The sequence below is a fragment of the Vespa crabro genome, chromosome 3 (assembly GCF_910589235.1).
Source record: "Vespa crabro chromosome 3, iyVesCrab1.2, whole genome shotgun sequence".
NCBI classification, from domain to species: Eukaryota; Metazoa; Arthropoda; class Insecta; order Hymenoptera; family Vespidae; genus Vespa; species Vespa crabro.
This window is the reverse complement of record NC_060957.1, coordinates 1,165,233-1,191,564: the sequence shown is the minus strand read 5'-3', so window position 1 is coordinate 1,191,564 and position 26,332 is coordinate 1,165,233. Positions and strand designations below refer to the sequence as shown.

Genomic DNA, 26,332 nt, shown 5'->3' with positions numbered 1-26,332 from the left:
GGGAAGCCGAGACCCGTTGCACGCGACACGGCACGTGTGACCGGTTCGTTCGCACGAATATATATATATATATATATATATATATATATATATATATATATACATAGAGAGTGAAGGATTTAAATGGAAATATTTAAATGGCTTGATTACTTACTGAAATACAATAGTAGTTTTAAGGAAGAAAATTTATCATTAATTTACACGTTTGATAAAAACGAAATATATTTAATAATAGGAAAATTTCGAGTATCATTATATATATATATCTGTGAAATTGTCTCGTTCTTTTATAAATAATAAAAAATAATCGAACTTTTCAATTTAAATATAGCTCGTCTTTCGCACGTATATCATATCCATACATTTTTATTAATTATTCGTTAATTCTTATCAATTGTTCGTTAATTAATCGATATTAAGAATGTCTATATGTAATTAATGTTTAACGAGTACATCGTTTCTAACAATTATAACGAAGATAGTAAAATTAGTTTTATTATTATCCGTGAACGTAAGGAATATGTATATATATATATATATAATAGACATGTATATGTGTGTGTGTGTGTGTGCGTATGGTATGCCAACAATTCCGAGATCTGAACCGCAAAAGACACGATTTCGTTTCGTATTATAAACGTTTAGCGATTCGGGTTAGTAGCCCGTGTGCAAAGCTGATCGATCGACCGGAACTTCCCGTATTCGAGATAAATCCATATTCTATAATATTTCGAGCGTGTTGTGCGATGGCGCGCATATATACATACATATATAACATATAGTATATATAATAAAATGATAGTACCAAAGTATTCAACTGAGAAGTTTGATCGATAACAAACGAACAGATGAATAACAGATGATTTAATTATTTTTATCATTCGCCTCGAATCACTTTGTATGTCGTTATCATGAATATAACTATTATTTATTCGAATTTGAAAATTATTTGCCAAAACGGAAGATCGGAGTAAACAGACGTATACTTCGATTAATTTATGTCTCCTTCTTTCTCTCTCCCCCTCTCTCTCTCTCTCTCTCTCTCTCTCTTTTTTCTCTCTTTTGACTTTGAGATTCATTGACGAACTATATACTACAAAGGGGTCTTTGTGAGATGGAGCACTACGCGATGCAATAACCGCGATAAAACAAATTTTAATTTTTGTACTCGTGCGTGCGCTCGTATGTATACATTTACATATATATATATATATATATATATATATATATATATATATATAAAAATGTATATATATATATATATATATATATATACGTCCAACAGCAAACGATAGTAGGAGGAAGAAACACGCATGTTCCTATTACTCATAATCACGAGGAGATATTAAATCACGCAATACTTTTATGTTGCATCTATAAATATTATGTACGACGACCGTATAGTACTTTTCAAGGAATAATAACAGTCTGTTCACACTTCTAGTGATTCATTCGACGTGAATCGAATAATATATGTATCTTTGAATTTGAAGAAACCAATTGACGTTTCCATACACGCGATTTCATGTTATTCGAAAGTATAATTCGCGCGTGTAAACTATTTCGTTTAACATTCCTTCTACGTCGTTAGAACTCTAAGAAACATGAAGAATAAAATTAGCGAGAGAAAGACAATCGGTGGGTAAGACGACGACGGTGCGTTGTACACGCGTTCAAACGCATACGAACAATCTTCGTGCATGCCGATCGTATCAACGTTGGCGGCGTGGTTCGGTCGTCGACCGAGCAAGAAGAGGAGTTAAGTATTTTTAATAGGCGGCTCGAAGCAAAAGGAGAAACGTTACCACTCTCGTATTCACCGAACCGTTCTCCATCAACTGCAATTGATTGCCTCTCTCTACCAAGAAGCTAATCGCGGCTATTTGTCGTCGTCGGTTTCGAGACTTCGAGACGTCTCCAAGGAGGAATAGATATCAATCGTCTTAGAGTCTATCTATCGGATCGCTCATGAATTTCGTACGATCTATCTTTTTCTTTATTTTTATTAATATATTCCTATTTTCCATTTCTTTCGTTCGTTCGAACTTGTCATCGTCGTCTTTGCCATCGTCATCGTAATCTTCGTCGTTTTTACTTTTACCTTTGAAATTAACATGAGCTAAAGTAATCGTCCTTTTAAATGCAAGGAATCGAAAGTACATTTAACGAGGACAAATCGAACGACGTTATTGCGAGTTAAAAAGATGAGAGGAAGTCGATTTAAAATACAACATGAGTTTTCTATTCGTCTTTCTACCTTTAAATACATCTTTACAAGATACAAGAGACACATCTATACATTCGTAGAATATATATATATATATATATATACTTTAAAGTTATTCAGTTCCAAGGGAGAAAGAAATAAATCATGCGACGGCGCCAATGCTTTTAGCCGATAATAATGACGACCCTACGAAAATCGAGTTCTACTTTATTATTCGCACTTGGAACACGCTCGATACGTTATTACGAAGTTAATCGCGTTTCGACCTACATATCGCGCTCATTGCATATTCTCTTTCTCTCTCTCTCTCTCTCTCTCTCTCTCTCTCTCTCTCTCTTTCTCTTTTTCTCTTTCTCTCTATCTCTCTCTTTTTCTCTTCATCATTTTTACCTCGCTAAATTAAAATAATATATTCCAGAGCAGTGTAAAACAGCGACGGGATGACCTTTTAGCCGCTGTAATTAACGAGGGGAAAGTAATTTTAGGAAAGGGCCGGCCATTTTTGTTGAGAAGAGAGCGATCGAGCGCTCTTTTATAAATGAAAAGTATGAAAAAATTTCTGTTGTAGATTAACTTAATTTATCGTGATTTTATGTCGAATCTGATTCAACGTGAAACATCAAATTTTTCTGTATATATATATATATTTTTAAGAAATATTACCATGCATTAAATGATCTGTTTTATATATATATATATATATATACATAATATATACTTATATATGAAAGTTATTAGGGAGTTAATGAAAACAATTTTTTTTTTTTAAATAGAATATTAAAAATAACGTAATTAACGTTAACGCATAGAACGAATAATGCATATAACTAAATCGAATCTCATAAAAATATCGATTCTATGGGTCCAATGTAGGTGTTACATTGGTGACTGCAATTTCGTCGCGCCACGACACGTTGTCCATTACGACTTTCGAGGGAAAATGAGAGTTTATGGGTAATTCACCTCACTCTCTCTTTACCCTTCTCTCTCTCTCTATCGCTATTTATCTTTCTCTCTCTCTCTCTCTCTCTCTCTCTCTCTCTCTCTCTCTCTCTCTCTCTGTCTCTCTTACACAGACCAATGACGGTACCATTCGCGAACGTGACAGTGGCTCTTAATGCCGATGAATCTCTCTCAAAAGCCGACACACCCTGATATGTACGTTCTGTACCAATACAAACTTATATATACATATATATATATATATATATATGTGTGTATATATTTCTGTATGTATGTATAATATATAAGTATATCGTATTATTACCAACACTATATCAACGAACTTCGCCTTTTTCCTTTTGCGTCCCAAGAGAGAAGAGCACGTGTCATTATTTTCGCGCAACTATTTTCGTAAGGTCGCAGAACGGCGAGGACACGTGCGACACGTCGACGTTCGAGAAACGTGCTTTCTATTGCTATGTTTTTTTTTTTTCTTTTTTTTTTTTTTCTTTTCTTTTACTCTCCCCCGCGAAGGAAAGCTGATAAAAAAAAAATCCTAATTTTTTCCCTTTGTTTTCTTATAAAATGATCCAAGAATTAACAATCTCCAGATTGGATCTCTCTTATTTTGCATTCGTGTTCTAAATTAAAAGCGTTAACGACGAAATATAAATGGTTACTTATTGTTTCTTGATTTTGACGTGTTCCTTCTTGTTTTTTGTGTGGTTTGTTGTTCTTTCTTTTTTTTTTTTTCTTTTCTTTCTCTCTTTTTTTTCATTTTTATTTTCTTCTCTCCTTCACCATCGTGATATTTTCAATTTTTGTAAATTTATGAGAAAGAGAGAAAGAGAAAGAGGGAAAGAGAAAGAGGGAAAGAGAGAGAGGGAAAGAGAGAGAGATAGAGATAGATAGAGAGAGAGAGAGAGAGAGAGAGAGAGAGAGAATATTGTTTATTTTGAAGAACCGCCCATAGATTTCCAGGCATTAATTAACGCCCGATACGTTATCGTTTCGCGAATTCAATCGGGCTGAAAACGTTTGTTTCACGATTAAATTGAAATTCCAAAACCGAGGTCGCGTCATGCAGTACGCGTGTGTGCTTTCACGAATCTCGAAAGAAATTAAACCGCGAGATACGACAGATGAAGTTACGTCGATTATGACAACGAAGCGTGGAATATCGATAGCGACTGTTGAAGGACAAAAAGAAAAAAAGAAAGAATGAAAAAAAGAAAGAAGGAAAGAATAGGACGAATTCTAAAAATAATTAAAATATCAGAAGGAAAGGTTTCAATCAATGTTCTTTTGACCTCGTGCGTGAGTTCTTTCATTATCTTCGTATAATTATTGCGTGAGAAAAAAAAATACTTCGTGATGGGGGATGGGTGGGTGGGTGGGGGGGGGGGGCGGGGGGGTGGTGTTGGAGGGATAAGTTATTCGCTCGTGCTAAAGAAAAGGTTAGAACGAATTTTCGCAATTGGCGCAAATATTAGAAAGAAATATAAAAGAGGAGCAATAAAAAGAAAACAAAAGCAACCATAACGTTTCTCGATTTACGCGTTCGCGATCGATGGGATGTGAACTGGTCAACGAGGGGGGAGGGGGGAGGGGAGGGGAAAAAAAAGAAAACGGAAAAAACGAAAAGAGAAAAAGAAAATAATAAAAAAAAAAAAAAAAAAGGAGAAAAAAAAATAGTATATAAAAGAGCTCAACGAGTTGTACGTGACTTTCCGTTGAAATTCTCCCATACGAATAAAACATCTCGTGCCGTAAAATCAGACCGAACATAGGCTACCAGCCGGACACAACTTGACCATTCAATGAAAAACGTGTCTCGATCGCATGACATCAGAATTCAAAATCGAGAGGGGAAATAAAACACGAACATACGCATGAATATTTGTTTACGAAAGGATCCAATTGTATTCATTTTTAATAAAGATTTCAATGATAATCATAAAATAATTATTATTCGAAAGTAATACGATCCATCGACACGAAGTTTCAACATGATCGACTATGAAGACCGATCGTATTGAAAACATAATAATAATAATAATAATAATAATAATAATAATAATAATAATAATAATAATAATAATAAAGTAATAATCCTCGTTTAACATACATCTTTCACTTTTATACCCAGTTTAAAATATATTCAATGGAGTAATAAAAACGTAAGATACATTCTTCTTTCCTTAGAGTATGAACGAAACAAATGGAGAAAACACGAAGGGTTAGGTGAGAGTGGGTTGTGTTTATACCCGGCGGATACCTTGGGTGCATCGTTCGTCCCGGTCAAACGTTGGGCGTGGTGGGGAGATCAAAAGGGGCACGCGAGGTGATACGACAGAGAATTCGACTTGCCATGACCGATAGAGCTAACCTACCCCCGAAATTGTCTTTAACTTTCTTTCAATTTCGCTGAGAAGAAGAAGAAGAAGAAAACAAAAAAAAAAAAAAAAGAAATAAATAATCATAAGGTAATCAAATTAAAGAAATTGAAGAAGTATTCTCACCTGATTGGTACATCTACGATGGTCTATGCCTATAGCTCGAACAGTTGGCTCTATCATTGCACAAGAGAGCACTGGCACGAACACTCTTAAATCACCATCATTCGCTGCCCACTGATTCTTTAACCTCTTCTTCTCTTTTTCTCTTGTTCTCTCTCTTTCTCCCTTTCTCTTTCTCTCTTTCTCTCTCTCTCTCTCTCTCTCTCTCTCTCTCTCTCTCTCTGTGTGTCTCTTTATCTATCTTTCTCTTTATCTCTCCTATATATTCCTCTTCTTTCTGGAGTGATCTCTGATGCACTATTCACAAAATCTCTCCTTCCAGTTATCCAAAAAGGATGATCAAACGTGTGATTGAAGGAACAACACACCGGCACGCACGTAAAAACTCGTTCACTTTTCTCCCTTATTCTCCTTTATTCTTCCATTGAGAAAATGAAAGGGTTGAACGAAAAATGGGAAAAAGGTGAAACGAAGAAAAAAAAGAGGACAACAAGAAGAACAACAACAACAACAACAACAACAAGATGATGATGATGATGAAGAAGAAGAAGAGGAGGAGGAGGAGGAGGAGGAGGAGGAAGAAGAAAAAGAAGAAGAAGAAGAAGAAAAAATAAAGCAATACTAGATCCAAGATAGACGGACCAAAGTTGTTCCTTGGCACTGAGGATATAAAAGGGAAACGAGTTTCAGAGTCCCGTTCAGGGCCGAATAAGAGGGACGACGATAGTCCGTCGACTGCACCCAGTTCTCGAAGGGGTGGTCACCACCAATACCAAACGGATAGAGAGACAACTAGATAGACGGATGGTAAGTGTTCGACGAATAAGACAGACGAAATGGTATATGTATGTCGATGTAGGAGAAAGGGTGAGAGAGAATATATATATGTATATATATATATATATATGTGTGTGTGTGTGTGTATGTGTGTATGTGTATGTGTATGTGTGTCTGTGATGGTGACAAAACGCGAATAGAGACGGCACGAGATAGACGTTCGCGGATCGGGAGCTGGCACTGCACTGACTCCGGTCTCCTCGTTCGACCCGAGTCCGCGGCACTTACTCCCGTGCGGCGCATGCGTGTTTCAACATGGCGACGTTTGCGCCGTCGTCATCGTCGTCGTCGTCGTCGTCGTCGTCGTCGTCGTCGTCGTCGTCGTCGTCGTCGTTGTCGTTGTCGTTGTCGTCGTTGTCATCGTCGTCGTCATTGTCATCGTCATCTTAGTCATCATAGTCGTCGACGTCGTCGTAGTCCTTCTTGTAGCTTTCGTAGTCCTCTTCTTGTACTCATCGTCTTCGTCGTCATTCTCTTTCTCTCTCTCTAACTCTCTAACTCTCTCTCTCTCTCTTTCTCTTATACGAAGAGAATTACCCTTTCTTCTCTCCCTTCGATCCTCTTTCTCTCTCTTTCTGTCTCTGTCTCTCTCTCTCTCTCTCTCTCTCTCTCTCTCTCTCTCTTTATCTTTCTCTATCTTTCTCTTTCTTCTTCTATCTTCCTTTCTCGAGGAAGACTTCGCTTAACGGTGAAACGAGAACGCACGCACGCGCGAGCTTCATCCCCTAAATCGCCCCCGTTCTTCTCTCTGGTCCTACCGCCCCACCCCTTTTCGCTCTTCCCATCTCTACGGCATACAGTACGGAGAACACGGACGTTGGCATGTGCAGAGAGGATGATGGAGAGGATCGAGAGATTCACCAAAGTCAAACGATCTGCTTCGACTTCGTTAGAAATAGAATTCTATTGGACAATACTTGTTCTCAAATAGTGTGATATTTATTCTTTTCTTTTTTATTATTTCTTTTTTTTCTTTTCTTTTTTTTATCTTCATCGATCAAAAATCAAATGTGTTAAATGTTTTACACGATCATTAATACTGACACCGACGTTAAATTTTCTTTACTTTTTATTTGTAAAATTTGTAATATCCTTTTGTTAACATTCAATGGAAGATAATTGTATAATCGTTTTTTTTTTTTTCTTTTTTGTTAGAAGAAGAAGAATTTACAAAAACGATTTAATTCATGAAAAGTCAAAGATACGAGGAGGATTAACGAATGTATTCAATGTATAGGAAATATGTAGGATCTTTAAAAAAAGATCTGTTTAATTTACGTTTTATAATGAAATGTGGTAAGTCTCATATTAAAAAAATAAAATTTCAATGATCTGATCCTCTTGAAATTATCGTTTAAAGTTTAATATTATATCGAACGAGGGGAGAATAAAAATTCTCGAGGAATTAACGTCTTTTCGTTTTTATGAATGACGGGAGGATGAAAATAATTGATAATACACAGGACGAAGGTACGAATTTCCGGAGATGAAAAGGCAAATTATCGTCGTCGTATATTTTTCTGATTCGTTGATGCGACAATGCAGAGAACGGTCCTTCTTATTTCGATTTGGAGCCGTTGTCGCCGTACAAACGTTGCACGGCCAAATCGTAGGTCTTCCAACGAATTTGGCGTCGATTCAGAAGTTCGCGGGTGGATGAACGCCCGAGTCCTCTCTCTCTCTCTCTCTCTCTCTCTCTCTTTCCTTTTGAATACGTTGAGTCTCATGGTATATACGAATGCGGATATTCGATTCGACTCTGCACAGCACGAATGATATTATGCAACCATTTTACGATCCGAGAATTAAATCGTAAAGGAATGTAAACGTATATGATCGCGCGAGTAAATTGGTTAATGATAATAATGATAATTAAAAAAGAAAGAAAGAAAAAAAAAAAAAAGAAAAGAGAGAGAGAGAGAAAACAAATATAGAAAAAATAAGATGATAAGAATAAAGGGAATAAAAGAGAGAAATGTTTAACTAAGTACGAACGAAAGTGATCATTTTTATTTTAGAAATTAACGAAAGGACGAAATTTCAATAAAGCCCTTAGATTCCAGATAGGTAAGGAGCCGCGAGTAAAGTTTTAGTTCATCGATTCATAGCATCGCCGTTAACCGTTCAAACGTCGCACGAACTTCGAAGACTGGCTGTACGAAGAGCGACGAGCGTAATCCTTAATTGGTTGGCGTGATTCAGTCGGTCCATTCATCTAACTAAAGCATCCTCGCCTTGGGCGAGCGAACAGCATGTGTTGGTCACATCTCCTTTTCTCACCCTTACTCCTTATTCACTAACACACTTTACATTTATCTAACTCTTTCTCTTTCTCTCTTTCTCTCTCTCTCTCTCTCTCTCTCTCTCTCTCTCTCTCTCTCTGTCTTTTACAAGCGTACGAGAAATATCGCCAAAGGCAGTGCACGGTAGCTGGTTTCGTTTGTACGTCATTATAACGTGAGATCAGATAAACAAACGTGGACTTAACTCCGACTGACATAATCGTTCGCATGAGAGAGAGAGAGAGAGAGAGAGAGAGAGAGAGAGAGAGAGAAGGAGGACCGCTGAAAGCAAGGATTCTCGCGATAGAAAAAGAAAGAGAAAAATAGAGAGAGAGAGTGAGAGAAGTGTTGCGTCCAAGTAGGTTGTAAACGCGCGAGCAAAGATGTCGGAGCGCGATTGGGGAAGAGGAAAAACATAGAAAATAGGTCGTTCGAGGAGGCTGGCGCCGAGATGATGATTGCTCGGATCAGAGGAAGGACGAAGAACGAAAGGGTGCGTTCGGACCAAGCCGAGCAGATATTACGGACAGTTCGTCCCTTCCTTTTACGTTATATACCTTCTCAAATATCTCTTTATGTATGTGCCTATATACTGGCATATTCGTTTATATGTTTTTATATTCGTGTGCTTGCACATCCATACAGATATATATGTATATATGTGTATATGTGTGTGTGTGTGTGTCTTTGTATATGTGTATATTCTTATAAATGTGAACTCGTGTGAGCATTCTCAGACTAGGTAGAAAGAATGAAAGAGAGCGAGAGAGAGAGAGAGAGAGAGAGAGAGAGAGAGAGAGAAAGAAAAAAGGCGACTTGATGGAATGGCGGGACGAAGATTACCCACTTTTCACCGGCTGCACGTTCCTTCGTCCTCGTTATTTTACGAACGCGAATTACTTTCCCTCCTCGATGAAAATGGAGAGATCGACTCGTTACACGTGCCACAGTGTAGTAACCTTCACGTTCCACCCTCTTTCTTACCACCTTCTCATCCTCATCATCGTACCTACCCCACTAGCGTTAGCGATTACTTTCGGGAACGTTTATCTTTTTCTTTTTTTTCTAGCGAATTGCCATTTCTATCTCTCTCTCTCTCTCTCTCTCTCTCTCTCACTCTCTCTCTCTTTCTGTCTGTCTCTCTGTCTCTCGCCTTCTTTCAAAATTTGGCTCGATAAGCACGTCCTTTGCATAATTTTACGATTCGGGGAAAAAGAATTTTTATGAACGTGAGGCCTCCTACTTTGCAGAGTAATATTAATGTTATAAAAGTGTGATGTAAATATTTCTGAGTGCGAGACGTAAAATTTATTTGAGTTTAAATGCGAATAGAGAGAAAGAGAGAGAAAGAGAGAGAGAGAGATAGTTTCGACATTGGTCTAATAAGATTCTCGATCAACAAATAAATTCTTTTTGAGAAAAGATGAAGTATATATGTATGAAAATATATTAGCAGGATATTGAAGTGATTTACATTTAGAAGATATTGAACAACGATATGTAGTTATAGAAAATTTGATTAGAAAATATTTCTTAATAATAAAAGACTTTTTAAAATTTTATCAATGACAATAGTAAATAGTATACGTAAGAACTTAATATGGATGCTAATTAAATTTCACGACTATGCATATATATATATATATATATATATATATATATATATATATATATATATAATGAAATAATGTATGTGAATTATGTAAGGTAAAAAATTTCAAATAAAGCTCTTCTTAAATATAATTCTATTAAAAATGTAACATAACATTTCTCGTTATTTATTTTTCTATCATAATATGACTAATATGACTAATAAGATGATTAATAAGAGAAAACGTTATGTTTTATGATATTTCAAATGATCATATATATATATATATATATATATATATATATTATGTGACATGAATTGAAACTATAATGTCATAAATAAGATTATATTAGATCAAAACTTTCGCTCACCCTTCGAAATACTCTTTTGATCCCGATTAAAGTTACAAATTTCTTTCTGAAAATGCTCATCCAGTCATATAAGGGGAAGGAGAAGAAAAAAAAGAAAAAGAAGAAAAAGAAGAAGAAAAATAAAAGGAGATCGACGTGTAGTTCGAAGCAACCAAGAGTATCAAGAAATGAAAGAGAAAGAGAGAACGAGAAAGAGAGAGAGAGAGAGAGAGAGAGAGAGATTGAAGGTGGAAGGAAGAATAGCTTCCAGGCGTGCAACAAACCGGAAACGGCTCGACAAGGAAGATCTAAGATCCGTGAAGGGTTTCGCGGAAGGGTGAATAATAACGTTTGAAATTCGAGACGCGGAGTAAAACGATGTCGTGGACGAGAAGCGCGTTTGGCAAAAAGTAGACCGTGTTAGTGATAGTAGAATAGTATATATATGTATATTCTAAAATGCGCATGTGTATAAGTGGGTGGAAGAAAACGGAATAGGAAATGGTAAGTGGTGGGGGTATCGTATTCTAGTATGATATAGTCAAGGCAAAGGGATGTGAGAAAAAGACGCCAAACAGGCAGAGAGGTAGGTAGGTAGGCAAGCAGGCAGGCAGGCAAGCAAGCAGGCAGGCTGACAAGCAGGACGGGAGGGAGGGAGAGAGGCAGGCAGGCAGAAAGGAAGGAAGGAAGGAAGGAAGGAAGGAAGAAAGACAGCGAGGAGTAGGTTCAATAAAATGGAATATCTAATAAGGGACAAATGCAGCCGAGAGAAGAATAGTATATGGAGGGGGTAGTACAGATAGGATAGGAGAGGGGATATATCTAGTTTTTCGTTTCTTCGAAGACGAAGGAAGAAGATCGGTGAATTCGATGATTCAACTTCTACATGTAGTATTTTCTTCTCCTTCTTCTTTTTCTTCTTCTTCTTTTTCATTTTTCTTTTTCTTTTTCTTTCTTTCTTTCTTTCCTTCCTCCTTTTTTTTCTTTCTTTTTTTTTTTTTTTTTCTTTTTTTTCCCTTTCCTCTATCTATCCTAGATAGCATCGAAGAGAGTCAAAGGTCGAAAAATACGTTTGACGAGAAGAATTCTACGTATAGCTAGTAACTATAATGCGAGTTCTTCCATAGAAAAAGAGAGAGAGAGAGAGAGAGAGAGAGAAAGAAAGGATGATATACGAGACAAACAAAATGAACACGTACTGGAAATAACGAAGAAGGAAATGGAATGAATTTTGAATTAAAAAACTAATCGTAAATTTGGTCGTTCGGTGGGGGAAGAAGAAAAAGAAAAAAAGAAAAAGAAAAAGAAGGATGACCGATTTTACGATCCCTCCAACTTTCAATTTCGATTCCTTATCGTAATTTCGAATCGTAAGAACGATAAGATTATATTTCAAGTGGTCCGTCTTAATTACCGTTTTTCTTTCTCTCTCTCTCTCTCTCTCTCTCTCTCTCTCTAGAATTCAATGTTTCTCCCATTATCCGTATCGTATTGTTTCTTTCGGATGCACTTAAAGGATCGCAAAGCGTCACGGTCCTAAAGAAAATCTTTTAGAACGTCATCGTTCTTTCTACAATCGGCACTGTTAGCCAAGCGACCGAGACTCGAGAGTTCTTTGAAAGCAGTCCAAGAGAAGTAGTTTGATTTCAATTTACATATGCATCAGTGGATACTATTATCCTATCGTCCTTTCGAATCGCTCTCGAATTTAAATAAAGCTTATCTACAAATATGTAAATGCAAGTGAGAGAGAGAGAGAGATGAGAGAGATGAGGAAGGGATAGAGGGGGGAGGGATAGGGAGAAGGATTCGTGGGGCTAGGAGGGAGGGGGGGGAGAGAGAGAGAGATGGTCGCACACACAATGAATGCGACTTATATTTTTATAACGAGTCGTTTTCAAGAGCTAGCCGCTATCCGGGAGAGCTTGGAATTTATTAATCGAACGTCGACTCTCTTCTTGTCTTTGTTGTTAGTTATTCTTTTTTCCCTTCTTCTTTTTCCTTTTTTTTTCTTTTCTTTTTTTTTTCTTTTTTTTTTTTTTGTTTCTTTCTTTTCTCTCTTTTCGTTAATAAAAGCTCCAAGCTATAATCCACAAGCGAACGAAGCAACGTCCGTTTAATTGTACCATGTTCCCGTTTCAGGACCCTTGTTCGTTATCCTACCCTTTTTATATGTATACAATCACCTTCTGATAACTTTCCTGATGATAAAAAAAAAAAAAAGAAAAGAAAAAAAGAAAAAAAGAAAAGGGAAAAGAAAAAAAGGAAAAGTTGTTGTTGTTGTTGTTGTTGTTGCACAAACAGTGTAATTTGTTTGATAACGATAAAAATCTATCTTACGTAGTACAACCATGAAGATTTTCAGGAAAGCAATAAGTAGACATCGGGGTAAACCCGCGTGGAAGGTGTCGAAGATTTAAAGTGTCTTGGATGATCTCGAAGGAAAGGCAGGAAGAAATAGCAAATGGAACGAGACACGTATCTCTCTCTCTCTCTCTCTCTCTCTCTCTCTCTCTCTCTCTCTCTCTCTCTTTCACTCACAATCAGTTGCAAGGTGAGTGCTATCGCGGAAGGAAGATTACTCGTGGGAGGAGTATAGCGAAAGACGGTGAGAAAGGATGAGAAGAGAGAGAGAGAGAGAGAGAGAGAGATGGAAAGAAGGTGGAACGGAATAAAACCTCTTCGGAGTCGCGTGTATAAGATGGATGGCTCTGGCCTGAAAAACGTTCGGAACATGCGCATGCGTGTGAGAGTTTGCCTACGTCAGTGTGTTTCGTTTTCCGAGCAGTATTTCGTACCTCCGACGTATTCACCTTTCTCGATTCGGGGGATGTTAGGATGTTATCGATGACGTGGCGAATGGTTTCGCTTCGAAACCGCACGCTTATGCGACTACTATGGACCGAATATCGCGTTCGAAAGATACGCGAAATATTTTTCTTCGATTTTCCCTTTCTTTGGAAAAAGACGATCTATACCTTCCATCCAAAATTTTAATCGAGAACATCTGAACTACTCTCTCTCTCTCTCTCTCTCTCTCTCTATCTCTCTATCTCTCTTTTTTTCTCTTTGGCATAAATATTTTTCCAAGCTTAATAAAAATAAAAAATAAAAAAAATAAAATAATAATAATAATAATAATAATAATAATAATAACATACTAGATGTTAAAGCAACATAATTAATCCTAAACTTATATCTTTAATATATTTTTTAAGAAGATCAATTGATATCTATTCGTTCGAATGAGATTATTTCTTAAACATTCAAAATTCTTTAAACATTTATATGTTTGATGATACACACACACACATCCACACACACACACACACACACACACACACACACACACACACACACACACACACACACACACACACACACATATATATATATATATTTATATACGTATTCATTTGTCATTTAACGAGCGATTATATCATTAAATATTATCGTTATATTTGGAACACTTGTTATATATCACTAGCCAATGAAACACGAGATACAGATATCAGATCCATGTGCTTGAGTAACTTTTTTTTGAGCTTTCTTTCAGTAACGATAAGAAAACGCTCGTCCCTTTTCCTGTATTATTACATTTCTTTCGCGACATTCCTTTATCCCCGCCATGATACACAATAAAGGTGCGAAAGAAACAACAACTTTCATGGTTATCGCTCGATTAGATCGTCGAGATCGGATCCCCCCAAGCGAATAAAATTTATTCGAATCCCTCTCCCTTCCCATTCGATCTCGCGTTATTTTTTTGAATGCGCAAACACAACGAACGCTGAACGGTTTGCCGTTGGCCTCGTAAAAAATGGATACCAACGTACATTTTTCAAGCTACTCCCTTTCGTTTTTTAAACGTAAAATCCATCGAATTTCCGGCGCAGGGAATATTACGATCCACTGTGGATTTCAAATTATTATGGTTGGTTAGTCCGTTTTCGAAAAAAAAAAAAAAAAGAAAAAAGGAGAGAAAAGAAAAAAGAAAAAAGAAAAAAAAAAAAAGAAAAAAAAACAAACGAACAAGAGAGAAGAAAAAAGGAAAAAAAAAAAAGAAAAAATACGAAACGCAAAGGTTTCTTAATTGTTTAGCATAAAATAGGCGGATAAATTTCGAAAGAAAGAAAGAAAAATAAAGGAAAAGACGAAGAAAAAAAAAAAAAACATGGGGAGAAAAAAAAGGACAAAATGTTAGAAGGACGTTGATAGAAGATTAAAGAAGAACAAAAGTAATAAGAAAGTCCTAGTCTAGTTTGTTACCTCTACAAATTGGTAGTAAATTGCAATTTTCTTTGGCCGAATGGAATTCATGCGACGTTAAATTTATGGAATAACATAGGGGATAACATAGTAATGCTATTAGAAGGAAACGCAATCCGAATGAATATGGACAATTTTCATGGAAATATTGTTTGCGGAAAAATACTGCGGCATAGTTGGAGGTGGAGGTTTACGTGTAGGTGGAGGAAGAGTAAGAGGAGCAGGAGGAGGAGGAGGAGCAGGAGGAGGAGGAGGAGGAGGAGGAGGAAGAGGAGGAAAAGGATGAAGAGGAAGAGAAGGAGGGGAGGGGCGGAGGGGGTGGTATAGGAGGAGGCTCGACGATCAATTGCAATTTGCACACCAATATAGCTTTGGATATCGGATTTGCAAGAGGAGAAAACGATGAAACACGATCCGGCCAGCCGGTGGCGGCGAAATAAAAAGTATTCACGTTGGGTGAACATCTTTCTCCCTTTCTCTCTCTTTCTCTCTCTGTGTCTCTCTCTCTCTCTCTCTCTCTCTCTCTCTTTCTCTTTTCCATTTCATTCTCTCGCCCAACCACAATTACGCGTTGCCCTTTCGACGGGTTAAACAAATTCCCTCACATTTTCTGAATTCCATAAGCTCGCTCTTAAGTGAAGACTCGATCGTAGAATGGAAATCGTAGAATTCGTTAGTGGATTCGAGCGTCGATGCACTTTGCGCCGATTCAGAGACACGACAATAAGAACATCTCCTTCCCACAAGCAATCTAAATATATCTATCTTCCTTCATCTCTCTAGGTATAGTCTCCTCACAGAATCCGGATATCCAACGTCGAAGTAGAAGGAGATTGAACTTGTAGGAGGAGATAGTCGAGCCAGCCCTTCTTGGGCCTTTTGAATCTTCTCTCTCTCTCTCTCTCTCTCTCTCTCTCTCTCTCTCTACCTCCCTTTCTCTCAGTTTCGATCGTCCTTCTGTCTTGTATCATGTCCTATATTGCATCCTCTGAAGGTAAGAATGGCGAGTATAACGTTCTGAAATAAAAGCGAAATGATCGAGCCAGAGAAGTAAGAGAGAAAAACAAAGAGAGAGAGAGAGAGAGAGAGAGAGAGAGAAAGAGAAGAAAACTGAAATCAGAGAAAGCAGAAGAGAAAGAAGAAGAAGATGAAAAACTTAGAAAGAAGAAGAAGAAGAGAAGGAATCGAAATGACAGAAAGAAAGAGGAAGGAGTGAAGGCTGGGTTGGGGGGGGGGGGGAAAGAACGAAATAAGGAGGAAGTTGGGAGAGGGAGGATTTTGTCGAGGCTCTCGACAAGTTTTCTGCAATCGATTCGTTTGATGCGGATTCGCCATCCGCTTCTATCCACCTGCGACCAAATCGAATGCCTTTCGCGAACTTGTGCAACGAAAGGAAGATCGTAAGAGAGAGAGAGAGAGAGAGAGAGAGAGGGTAAGAAGGATGGAAAAGACAGAAACAAGCACGATTCTCCCTACTTAAGAAAGTAGAAATAGACGGAAAAAGATTGAGAGAGAGAGAGAGAGAAGAAGACTTGCGTCGAAACTTTGTCCAACTCGAATGTTTACCGCGACTCGAATCAAGCGCAGCACCGTACCAAGCGTACTTTTTTCTTCGTCAGAAGGACCCATCCTATTTGTTAACTCACTGAGAAGACATGCCACTGAAAATAACTGAGGAGACGCTAATTAAAAAAAATTAAGAACGACTAGAGAAATTTGCGTTCTTCCTTTTCTTTTTTGTTTTTTCTTTTTTTCCTTTCTTTTTTTTTTTTTTGTCTTTTTTCAAATCTTTACGTTTCATATCAGAAGCCACATGTGCCGCGCACGCGCGTGAACGCACGTGCATATGTGTGTGCCTGCGTGGATTTTTCTGTGTCTATTCTAGCGTTTAAACGATCGGTCGTATGGGATTAAAAATTATACCAAAAATCAAACAACGAGAATTTACACGCGCGAGCGATTTTATTTCGATCTGAACGATTGGTTTAAAAAATGGCGGACGTTCGTGAAAATAACAAAAAAAAAAAAAATTGACGAAATATCGCGCTTTAACGATTGAAACGATTTTGAATTACTTTAATACGTTTGAATTGGTTTGTTTTGAAGAAATGATCATGAATTTAATCTAAACGAATTATGTTAATAATTAATTACGAATGAATGTCAAAGATGCAGAGCTCCCTTCCCCTCCCTCCGTTCTACAGTCCCATCTTACCCTGTTATGCTTACCGATTAAAATATAATGATCTCTAGTTAAGTACCTTACCTCTCGTTTTCAATAGCAGTGGCAAATATTTGGCCGCCTTGGAAAAAACGAAAAGGGGCGCAAGCATTCGAGAGGAGCATGGAAAAGTAGAAGAGAAAGAAGAAGAAAAAGAAGAGGAAGAGAAAAAAAAAGGAAAAAAGGAAAACAAAATTCGAGCTAGCGGAAGATAGGTTGGCGTGCGTGCGCGACGAGCGGAAGAGAGTGGAAAGAGGTTTTGAGGCTACTTCGTCGGAATACCAAATACCCATTTCGTTTCGCCTGACCACCTTCGAATCGGTCCAAGACTTGCAAAGGACTTCTCGAACTTAACCTACCCTGAAAAACGTACTTTTCCTTGATTTTTCCTCTCGAACGAGAACGTTCCTACGACGTTACGAAAAAGGCATTTCATTTACTTTTCTTTTATTACGGAATTCAGTCCCACCCTCCTCATCCTCCTCCTTCTCCTCCTCCTCATCATCATCTGGTCCACCCGTCGTCTCCCGCCAATCCCTTCCGCCAGCCTGCCAGCTCACCCCACCCCCCCCCCTCCTTCCACCCTCCTAAAGCTACCACGAAGCTTTCTGCTGGCTATTTTGAGAGGGCATTTCAAAGAGAGCGAGTTTATAACGTTAATTACAGTTGCATTACGCGGACCAACGTTTTAACACGATTGGCGGTTCGATATTTCATTAAGTGTACATATCGTCCCGCGTAAAACCTATTAACTACGATGGTTTGTAGCCCTTGCGTGCATCGAGAGCTTGCGAGATGAAAATTTTCCAACCACATCTATGACGGTGATCGAAGAAATTACGTTATACCTTTAATATCGTTAGATATCCTTCGTAGAATAGCTTCTAACTAATTTTCTATTCAGGAAGATTGAACTGGTAGTAGAGAAGAAAAGAAAAAATAAAGAAAACAAAAAAGGGAAGATAGAATGAGAAAGAGAGAGAGAGAGAAAGAGAGAGAGAGAGGGAGAGAGAGAGAGAAGGAAATAAAGATGGAAGAAAATACAAGGCTTCTTAACAAAACAGTTTCTGATTGTCGAGTACAAATCACCGGACGGTAAACTCTATTGGGATGTCGCGAAAGGGAATTGGCTGTGCAACGATGCCTAGACTCAGCTTCATACATGTACACATACATACGTATTCATCTACAAAGAGAGAAAGAGAAAGAGACAGAGAGAGAGAGAGAGAGAGAGAGAGAGAGAGAGAGAGAGAGAGAAAGCTCACAAACTCTCAGGAAGGTACACGTAGATATTCGCACGAATACACCTCCTCGTTAGCACACTCACACATTGATCCTCTCACGTGTATCGAGTAGTAGCTAGTGTAGTGTATCCTAGAGGTATACGAGGGTAGATGAGGATGCGTCTTGCGTGAGTTAGGGTTGACCGAGCTGAATAATGCATGTGTCGAGCTGCCTCTGCTCTGTTCTCTATATTCTCGGCATTCTCACACGCACTCACGACGCGTACCTTGGCTTGGCTTTGCAAGCTCACGAACATACGTATACGTGCATGGACTAAGACTTCTATACCATATAGAATGCACTGATACATTTATAGACTCGTACGTGTATCCTTCGTCTCTGTTTGCACGATAATTTCGTATACACGCCCGTTGCGGCATGAACTCCCTTTACACCGTGGCTTTATGGGACCAAGGTAGCCCGTTCGAATACATTTTTCAGTCGGATTTGCGGCAATAGTTTCGACGAGATTACCTTTCCTCTCCTTTTTTTTTTATTTTTGTTATATTTACCGTACGAAGATGACGATTAGAATCTCAAGGAACCTTCAACGGACAACGTATGTTACTCACCTGTAACATAGAAAAGATAATATTTCGTTAATAATTTTTCATAATAAATAAAATAGAAACACATTATTATTATTATTATTATTATTATTATTATTATTATTATTCTTATTATTATTATTATTATTATTATTATTATTATTATTATTATTATTATTACTGTAATATCATGAATGACGGTAGACTTTTTATTTAGCCAAAACACTCAGCAAAATTTGCGAACTAAATGCAAGAAGGATCCTAGATGGATTTATTTTAAAGTAATAGTCGAAAAGAGTATACTCTATTCGCGTGAAAGGGAAGGAGTAAAAAGAAAAAGACTAGTCCTTCGTATGTATCCATTCGAGAACAGAACTTGGAACTCCCTTTGTCTACAGGTTTCATCTGGATTATGTCGATGCTCGAGACGTCAGGCACTCTCATTTTCGTCCTTCGCGGAGTCGAACCCCTCTCACGTCTTTCTCCTTGCCGTCGTCGCCATCGTCGTCGTTGTCGTCGTCGTCGTCGTCGACGACGACGTCTAGTGAGCATCGTCTGAAGGGCAATTTTGCTACCACTCATGCGGCTTCGTTCGCGTTCGTTGCACCTTTATTTCCTTCCGCCGTCCGGAAGAATAAAGCGGATGAAAGATGCACGTAATGCTAGCTAGAAATTCAGAGAGACTTCGCAACGAGGGAAGCGTTTGACGAATCGTTCTTAATACTCGCATTTTGCACGCTACGTTGCGGCCTTTGTGTCGGCTCGATGTGTTATTCACTCTATACATCTCTCTCTCTCTCTCTCTCTCTCTTTCTCTTTTGTCGTTTAAAATATATCCAAACAACAGTTTTGGATAATAAAAATACGAATCGTTGTTCTATCTTCTTATATACTTTCGCTTCAACTTTCCTCTCTTTTTTTCTCTCTTTTTTTTCTTCTTTCTTTTTTTTTTTTTTGTTAAATAATTTATATTTCTAAGACTATACGATGATTATTTTTCAACGATAAGCCACATTAAATTCTTTCAATGTGTCACATTATCCATTCGAATTCGCGGCTTTACAATCGTTTCATTTTAAACGATAAGAATCTTTTCTTTCAGATAATTACAACGCATATTAGCGGCTAACGTAAACGAAAATTTATTAATTTATTTAAATTATAAAGACTCGTGGGAAAATAATTAAATTCGTTAAGCGATACGTTTACTCTCTGTTTCCTACTTACTTTATCACATTTTCATTTTAATTACTACTCCTTAACCTCTTCTTGACTAGCCTTGTTACGGTTATAGTTACGATCACCGTTACGAACTATTAACGTCCAGTTGAGATTAAAGCAACTGTGGTTCAATTACCAAGAACGCAAGCTTATCTTGAAGGGTTGCTAGCACGAGAGGGAAAGAGAGTAGTGGTAGTGGTGCGTTTTCTTTTTTTTTTTTTTCCTTTTTTTCTTTTTCCCTTTTTTTAGGCTCTCATAGGTATGTGTGTTTGGTTCAAAGGGTATTTCACCTTGAAAGAGTTAAGCGCGATTAAGCTTCTTCCCCGTCTACGTCGTTGGTGGCCATCTTCGCAGGATCTCGAGGATTTCTCGTAAATTCTACCGATTTCTTTCAGCCTGTTTTCTAACTCTCCACCCTTCCCCCACCCCCTCCCTCTCTCTCTCTCTCTCTCTCTCTCTCTCGACTTTATCGTTATCTTTGAGCACCTTTCCAAGAAAATTATCTTTCATTCTCACTCTCTCTCTCTCTCTCTCTCTCTCTCTCTCTCTCTCTCTCTCTCTATCTGTCTATCTCTGTCTATCTCTGTCTCTCTCTTTCTATCAAAGATAATTCTACCATCTCAGTGAGAGAACGGGAAACTCGAGACGAAGATCAGATAAAAAAAATTTGATTATTACGATATTCACTTCTTTTTTTTCAGCTTTCTTCGTTCGGATAATACGATGGAACAATTAAACGACATGTTTATTAATGGAATAAAAAAGAAAATAATTGTCGGTATATATTGCGTGATAAGAATCGTCAAACGATTAATATGTTCATTTATTCGAACTAAGAAATAAAGAAAAGAAAAGAATTCGTTTTGGTTACGAGAGATTTGAATTTAATACCAAATAAGATATCAACAATAATGAATTAGAACTTAACGTTAATTTACGATCGAAAGAAAGGAATTACAAGCAAAGTAGATACCATCTACTATTTCTACCTTAAGAGAGAAATCGCGCGTCGTTTCTCACCCTCGAAGTCGACTCCGTTCATTCTCTTTCGACGAGTCAAAGCAAGCGACTAATTATTATCAGCGTCGTTGCTAACGAGCGTGCAGAGTACACGGAAAAGGGAGAGACGGTGCCTAGCTTGGAGAAAAGGGAGTAAACCAGTTTTCCTCTTCCTTCTCCGTGTCACGAGCACGATTCACCCTCGTGTTCGACCGCGAAACGACAAATCGTTGCGATAGAGAGAAAGAGAAAGAGACAGAGAGACAGAGAGAGTGTGAGAGAGAGAGAGAGAGAGAGAGAGAGAGGGAGAGAAATAAAGAGAGAGTAAAACCGAAACCGCGAGACGGGGTTGACGGTGAAAATAAATCCCACCGACTGTAAATAATCGTCCTAAATTGGGTACGTTGAACAATGGAAGGCGTTGTAAAGCTCTTTTTCGAATATTACGATGAAATAGAAAGAGGGAACGGAAGTGAGTGAGTGAGTGAGAGAGTGAGAGGTTGGGGGTAAAATGGAGAAAGGGATGTAGAGTGTCGCTGAAAAGAAGTCAGAGAAAACGAAGGTGGGTCGAGATTATCAAGAGAAATCCCGTTATTAATTGTCGTAAGCAGCGATAATTGTTGGGACGGTATCTCCTTTACGGTTATATAGGATTACGCAATGCCAGCACAGCACGGCCGTTTCGTGTTAATTATCGATAACGACCGTAATTTCTCACGTGGGAAAAGTTTCGAACGCGTTCACGTAGGAAGAAGAGGATGCTGCGTCGTAGAATGGCTTCCTTTCCTCGAAGTATCGTCTTACGTCTGAGCGTAGTCCAATTTCTCGATCGGACGGGCAAACGATAGTCATGAGTTTCCTTATTTCGCTAGCAATTATAGCTGATAACCGAGATAAAAAGATCAAAGTCCACATCGTAATACTCCTTTATCTTTATCCTTTTTCTTTTTTTTTTTTTTTCTTTTTATTATTATCGTTAAGAAGAATTTTATGAATTGACCTGATACCTGGGTGAGGGATGAAAGATGTTAGATACACAGAGATCATCAATTTGTAAAGTTTATACGGGAGAAAGATTCTTTTTCTTTTTTTTTTTTTTAGAATTTTATCCCTTTGTAAAACAATAGAATTTTATCGTTGATCTACGAACGATCTATAAAATCATCTTGATCATGTCAGAGAATATTGAGAGTATTAATAAATAATTGTTACTCGTTTTATCCTTATGTATTGAAACATTGGTAGCCTTGAAATTCGAACAATTAATTTTCTTTTTTCTCTGTAATTTTCCTTCTCATTTGAAATTTGTTCGTCTGTATGGGATAAATTTGATATCAGAAAGAGAGAGAGAGAGAGAGAGAGAGAGAGAGAGAGAGAGAGAGAGAGAACGACCGAACGAGAGACAGGGACAGAGAAAGAGAGTTTGTGCGTATGTATGTGTGTGTATAAAGAGAGAGAGTAAAGAGAGAAGAGGAAAGAGAGGGAGGGCAGTGGCCATGCTGTATATTTTAGCGTCTGTGAATAATCAGCAATCAGCAGTGGCTGTGGCAATGGCGGTGGTAACAAATTTCACGTGTACACATACAAACTAGACATGCAAATTTGAGATACGAGTCTCGACCTTACTCCAAATTCCGGCCTACTATGGCTAACACCCATCGATGGCAATGGTAACACACCAGGGCATCCCTGGCCCAGCCCTTTTGAACTAACGAGTCGTGAAACCGCCTTCTAGGATCGACGTATAGCCCCTTTAGCGTGAGGGAGCAAACGCTCAGGACCCGACACGACATGGCACGGATGCGACGTTCGAGCGAGCCAATACTACAACGTTCAACGGGTATCAACCCTTTGTCACGCTAAACGCGTTTTAAGCTTCACCAACTTCAAGTTTCACCTTGATGATACCAATCGTACTTGGTCGTTCAAAACTTCAAAATATCATTCTTTTTCCTTTTTTCTTTTTTCCTTTTTCTTTCTTTCTTTCTTTTGTTTACCCCCTTTTATGTTTCCTTGAGAGGAAATATAAAAACTTTTCTAACGAATTATTTTTTATAAATTCTCTAACTCGGTCTACGTTCTTTGTCGTATTTGACAAAGAAAAAAAGAAAAAAAGAAGAAAAAAAAAAAAAAAGAAAAAAGAAAGAAAGAAAAAAGAAATGAAAAAATATGAATGTACTTGAAAATCAAATAGGATATTCCGCTTTTCGATATCTTTTGATATGTTCTTCTTCTTTCCTTTTCTTTTCTTTTTATTTTTGATATGACAAATGTGATAAATTAAAGATATACGAAAAGGAAAAAAAAAAAAAAAAAAGAAATAAAGAAATATGAAAAAGTGTGAGAGATTGAAAAAGAATATGAGAATAGATCCAAATGGGAAATGAAAATTTAGAAAGAACGCGACGATGCGTAATCACGGATCAACAAACGAAGGAAAATCAGATCTCGACGTCTCGCTTTTGAAAGTTTCACGGTGTCGCGAATATATCTCGAACCGATAGCCTGTATATATCATTACATTTTCCAGAGGCAAACGCGTTATTCGTTGAAAAATTCATACTCTGGTAAATTCTACGCCCGCTGACGTCGCTCACGTTGGAAAAAGAAGAGAGAGAGAGAGAAAGAGAACGAGAACGAGAGAAAAAGAGAGAGAGAGAGAGAGAGAGAGAGAGAGAGAAAAGGAAGAAAAAGCATAACCGCGACGTATCGATTTCACCTGCACCGTCGTGCTGGTGCCGTGTGTGTTTCGTTTGACAGCCGACGTCTACCTACAGTTCGCGTTCACCCCTTTCGTCCTTCCACCCCACTCCCTTTTGGGATAGAAACGCGAGCTGATGTAAACGCTGAGAGCAAATATGAGAGCGGAGAGATGCTAATTCACGGATTCGCCTCGATAAATCGGTACAGTGTATTCTCGTTGGTAGACCACATTGACGACATCATGGGAATCAACGTTGAGACAGAGAAGATAGGTGGGTAACGGAGGATGGGAGGTGGATTGAAGGAAGGAGGGTTGTAAACAAGAAACGCAAACGTTCGATTTGCTTAGGCGTGCCGTTCTCTGAATTTTCCCGGCAAAGGATATCACTCTTTCCCGTTGTGATACGTTTCCTCTTTCTATTTCTCTTTCCTTTTGCTTTTTTTCTTTCTTTCTTTCTTTCTTTCTTTTCTCGCTTTTTTTTTTCTTTTCTTCTTCTTCTTTTTTCTTTCTTTTTCTTCCTTTTGTTTCTTTTATCTGACGAACAAGACGAAACCTCGACTAACCACCGATCCTCCCTTTTTTTTTCTTTTCCTTTTTATTTTCTCTTTTCCTTTTGTTCATTCATGAAAATCAATCGGACATCTGATCGAATCAATATGTACGTTCGTTTGATAATATCGCGTATGAACAAGTGAAAGAAGGAATGCGAGAGTTTGTACTAATAGAAAATAATGCGAAATGTTTAACGTGCGATCAAATAAATGAATCAAATCTTTCTCAAAGATATATAAGGATCTCTCGTTCAAAGAAAAAAAAGAAAAAAAAAAAAGAAAAAAGAAAAAAAAAAGAGAAAGAAAGAGATAAAAGAGTCAACGAACAAATGGATCATTTCTCATGGAGATTCATGTGCACAAATAGATAATTGATAATCTCGTGCTCAATTCTCGATCCTCTCGAGAATAATTGAAGATTCTATCGAGGATAATCTCGAAAATACAAATTGTCAGCAAAAATACGAAAATGTTTTGCTTTGGAGGAATGGCTACGCGTTTCTCCTTGTGGGCACTGATCAATCCCACGTTCGATTGCGAGGGCAAAGCTTTAAAAAAAAAAAAATAAATAAATAAATAAATAAATGAAAGAAAAGAAAAGAAAGGAAGAAAGAAAAATGGACCAAGTAGTGTTATACTGGATTTATCTTATTTTAAACGTGATCTCCTTTTTTTCTTTTTTTCTTTCCTTTTCTTTTCTTTGTTTTTATCTCTTTTTACATCATAAAAAGAAACGTAAGATCATCTGATAGCTCGTTTACGTTGTTCGTAATAATACAAAGACGTTCGGTCGAAATAAGTTATTATGCGTCGAAAAGTTGTTAAAAAGTTAGTTATCATCACGATAATAAAAACCGTGAAGTGTATTTAAAATTTTTCTTTTTCCTTTCTTTTTTTTTTTTTTTTTTTATTTCATTCCTCCTCGTGTTATTTTGTCTCGTTTGTAGAAACATCACTTCGTCATCATCGCAATGAAAAGTACAAACTTAATAACGATGTATCTTACGTCGTATATATATATATATATTTTTTTTTTCTTTTTTTTTTTGATAAACAACAGTACGAAAATAAAACAACAGAAAAGAAAATGATCACCGTGAACAATTCGAAAATTGTTGACATATTACGAAGAAAATCAAAAGTTCGAAACTAGAACGGGGCTTTTACTACGTCGACAAACACTACCGAGTGTACGTAGCATTATTCGATACCACCATCCGTGGAAATCCGTGCAATGAAAGGAACAAGAAAGAAAGAAAGAGAGAGAGAGAGAGAGAGAGGAAAAGAGAGGTGTTGGTTGGTTGAGAGGATAGAAAGTTTTAGAGAAAGATTATTCCGTCGTTGAGAATATCTTCCCTAGGAATACTAGGACGAAATTGCTTCTCAATGTCCTTCCAAGTTTCTCCATTGCGTTCCTACCATCAAACGTTAGATAGCCAGAAGAAAGAGAAAGAGTGAAAAAGGAAAATATACAAAGAGAGACAGAGACAGAGACAGAGAGAGAGAGAGAGAGAGAGACAGAGAGAATAGTATCTGGATTGCATCTGGGCGTAGCGCATTCCTACTGGTGGTTTTACGGTCTTCTTCCGGAAGCAAAGACGCGGATTCCGGGAGCGTAAATGCGAACTTTTGATGTACTTGCATCAACTCGCCGACTTCCAACAGGCAAGAAGAAGGTTATGCCGTCCGGTCACGTGGATCTCTCTTTTAAACGCGGTTTGTTGTCCCTGCTTACGACTTTTCTTCATTTCTCTTACAATTTCTCTTTCCCTATCTCTTTCTCAGTC

At 37.7% G+C, this 26,332-nt stretch overlaps 1 protein-coding gene across 6 annotated transcripts in view; it reads right to left on the bottom strand.

The window, feature by feature from the left end:
• Positions 1–26,332, bottom strand: part of LOC124423103 (teneurin-m) — a 628,739-nt gene that overhangs the window by 234,252 nt on the left and 368,155 nt on the right. Inside the window, exon 1 of one of the 6 annotated variants that reach the window (XM_046960491.1) lies at positions 5,692–6,696. The exons of the other annotated variants lie outside the window; for them this stretch is intronic. Coding sequence (XP_046816447.1) covers positions 5,692–5,704 — 13 coding nt within the window. The 5' untranslated portion in view covers positions 5,705–6,696. Of the gene's footprint in view, positions 1–5,691; positions 6,697–26,332 lie in introns of those variants that run through there. 6 annotated transcript variants of the gene reach the window in all.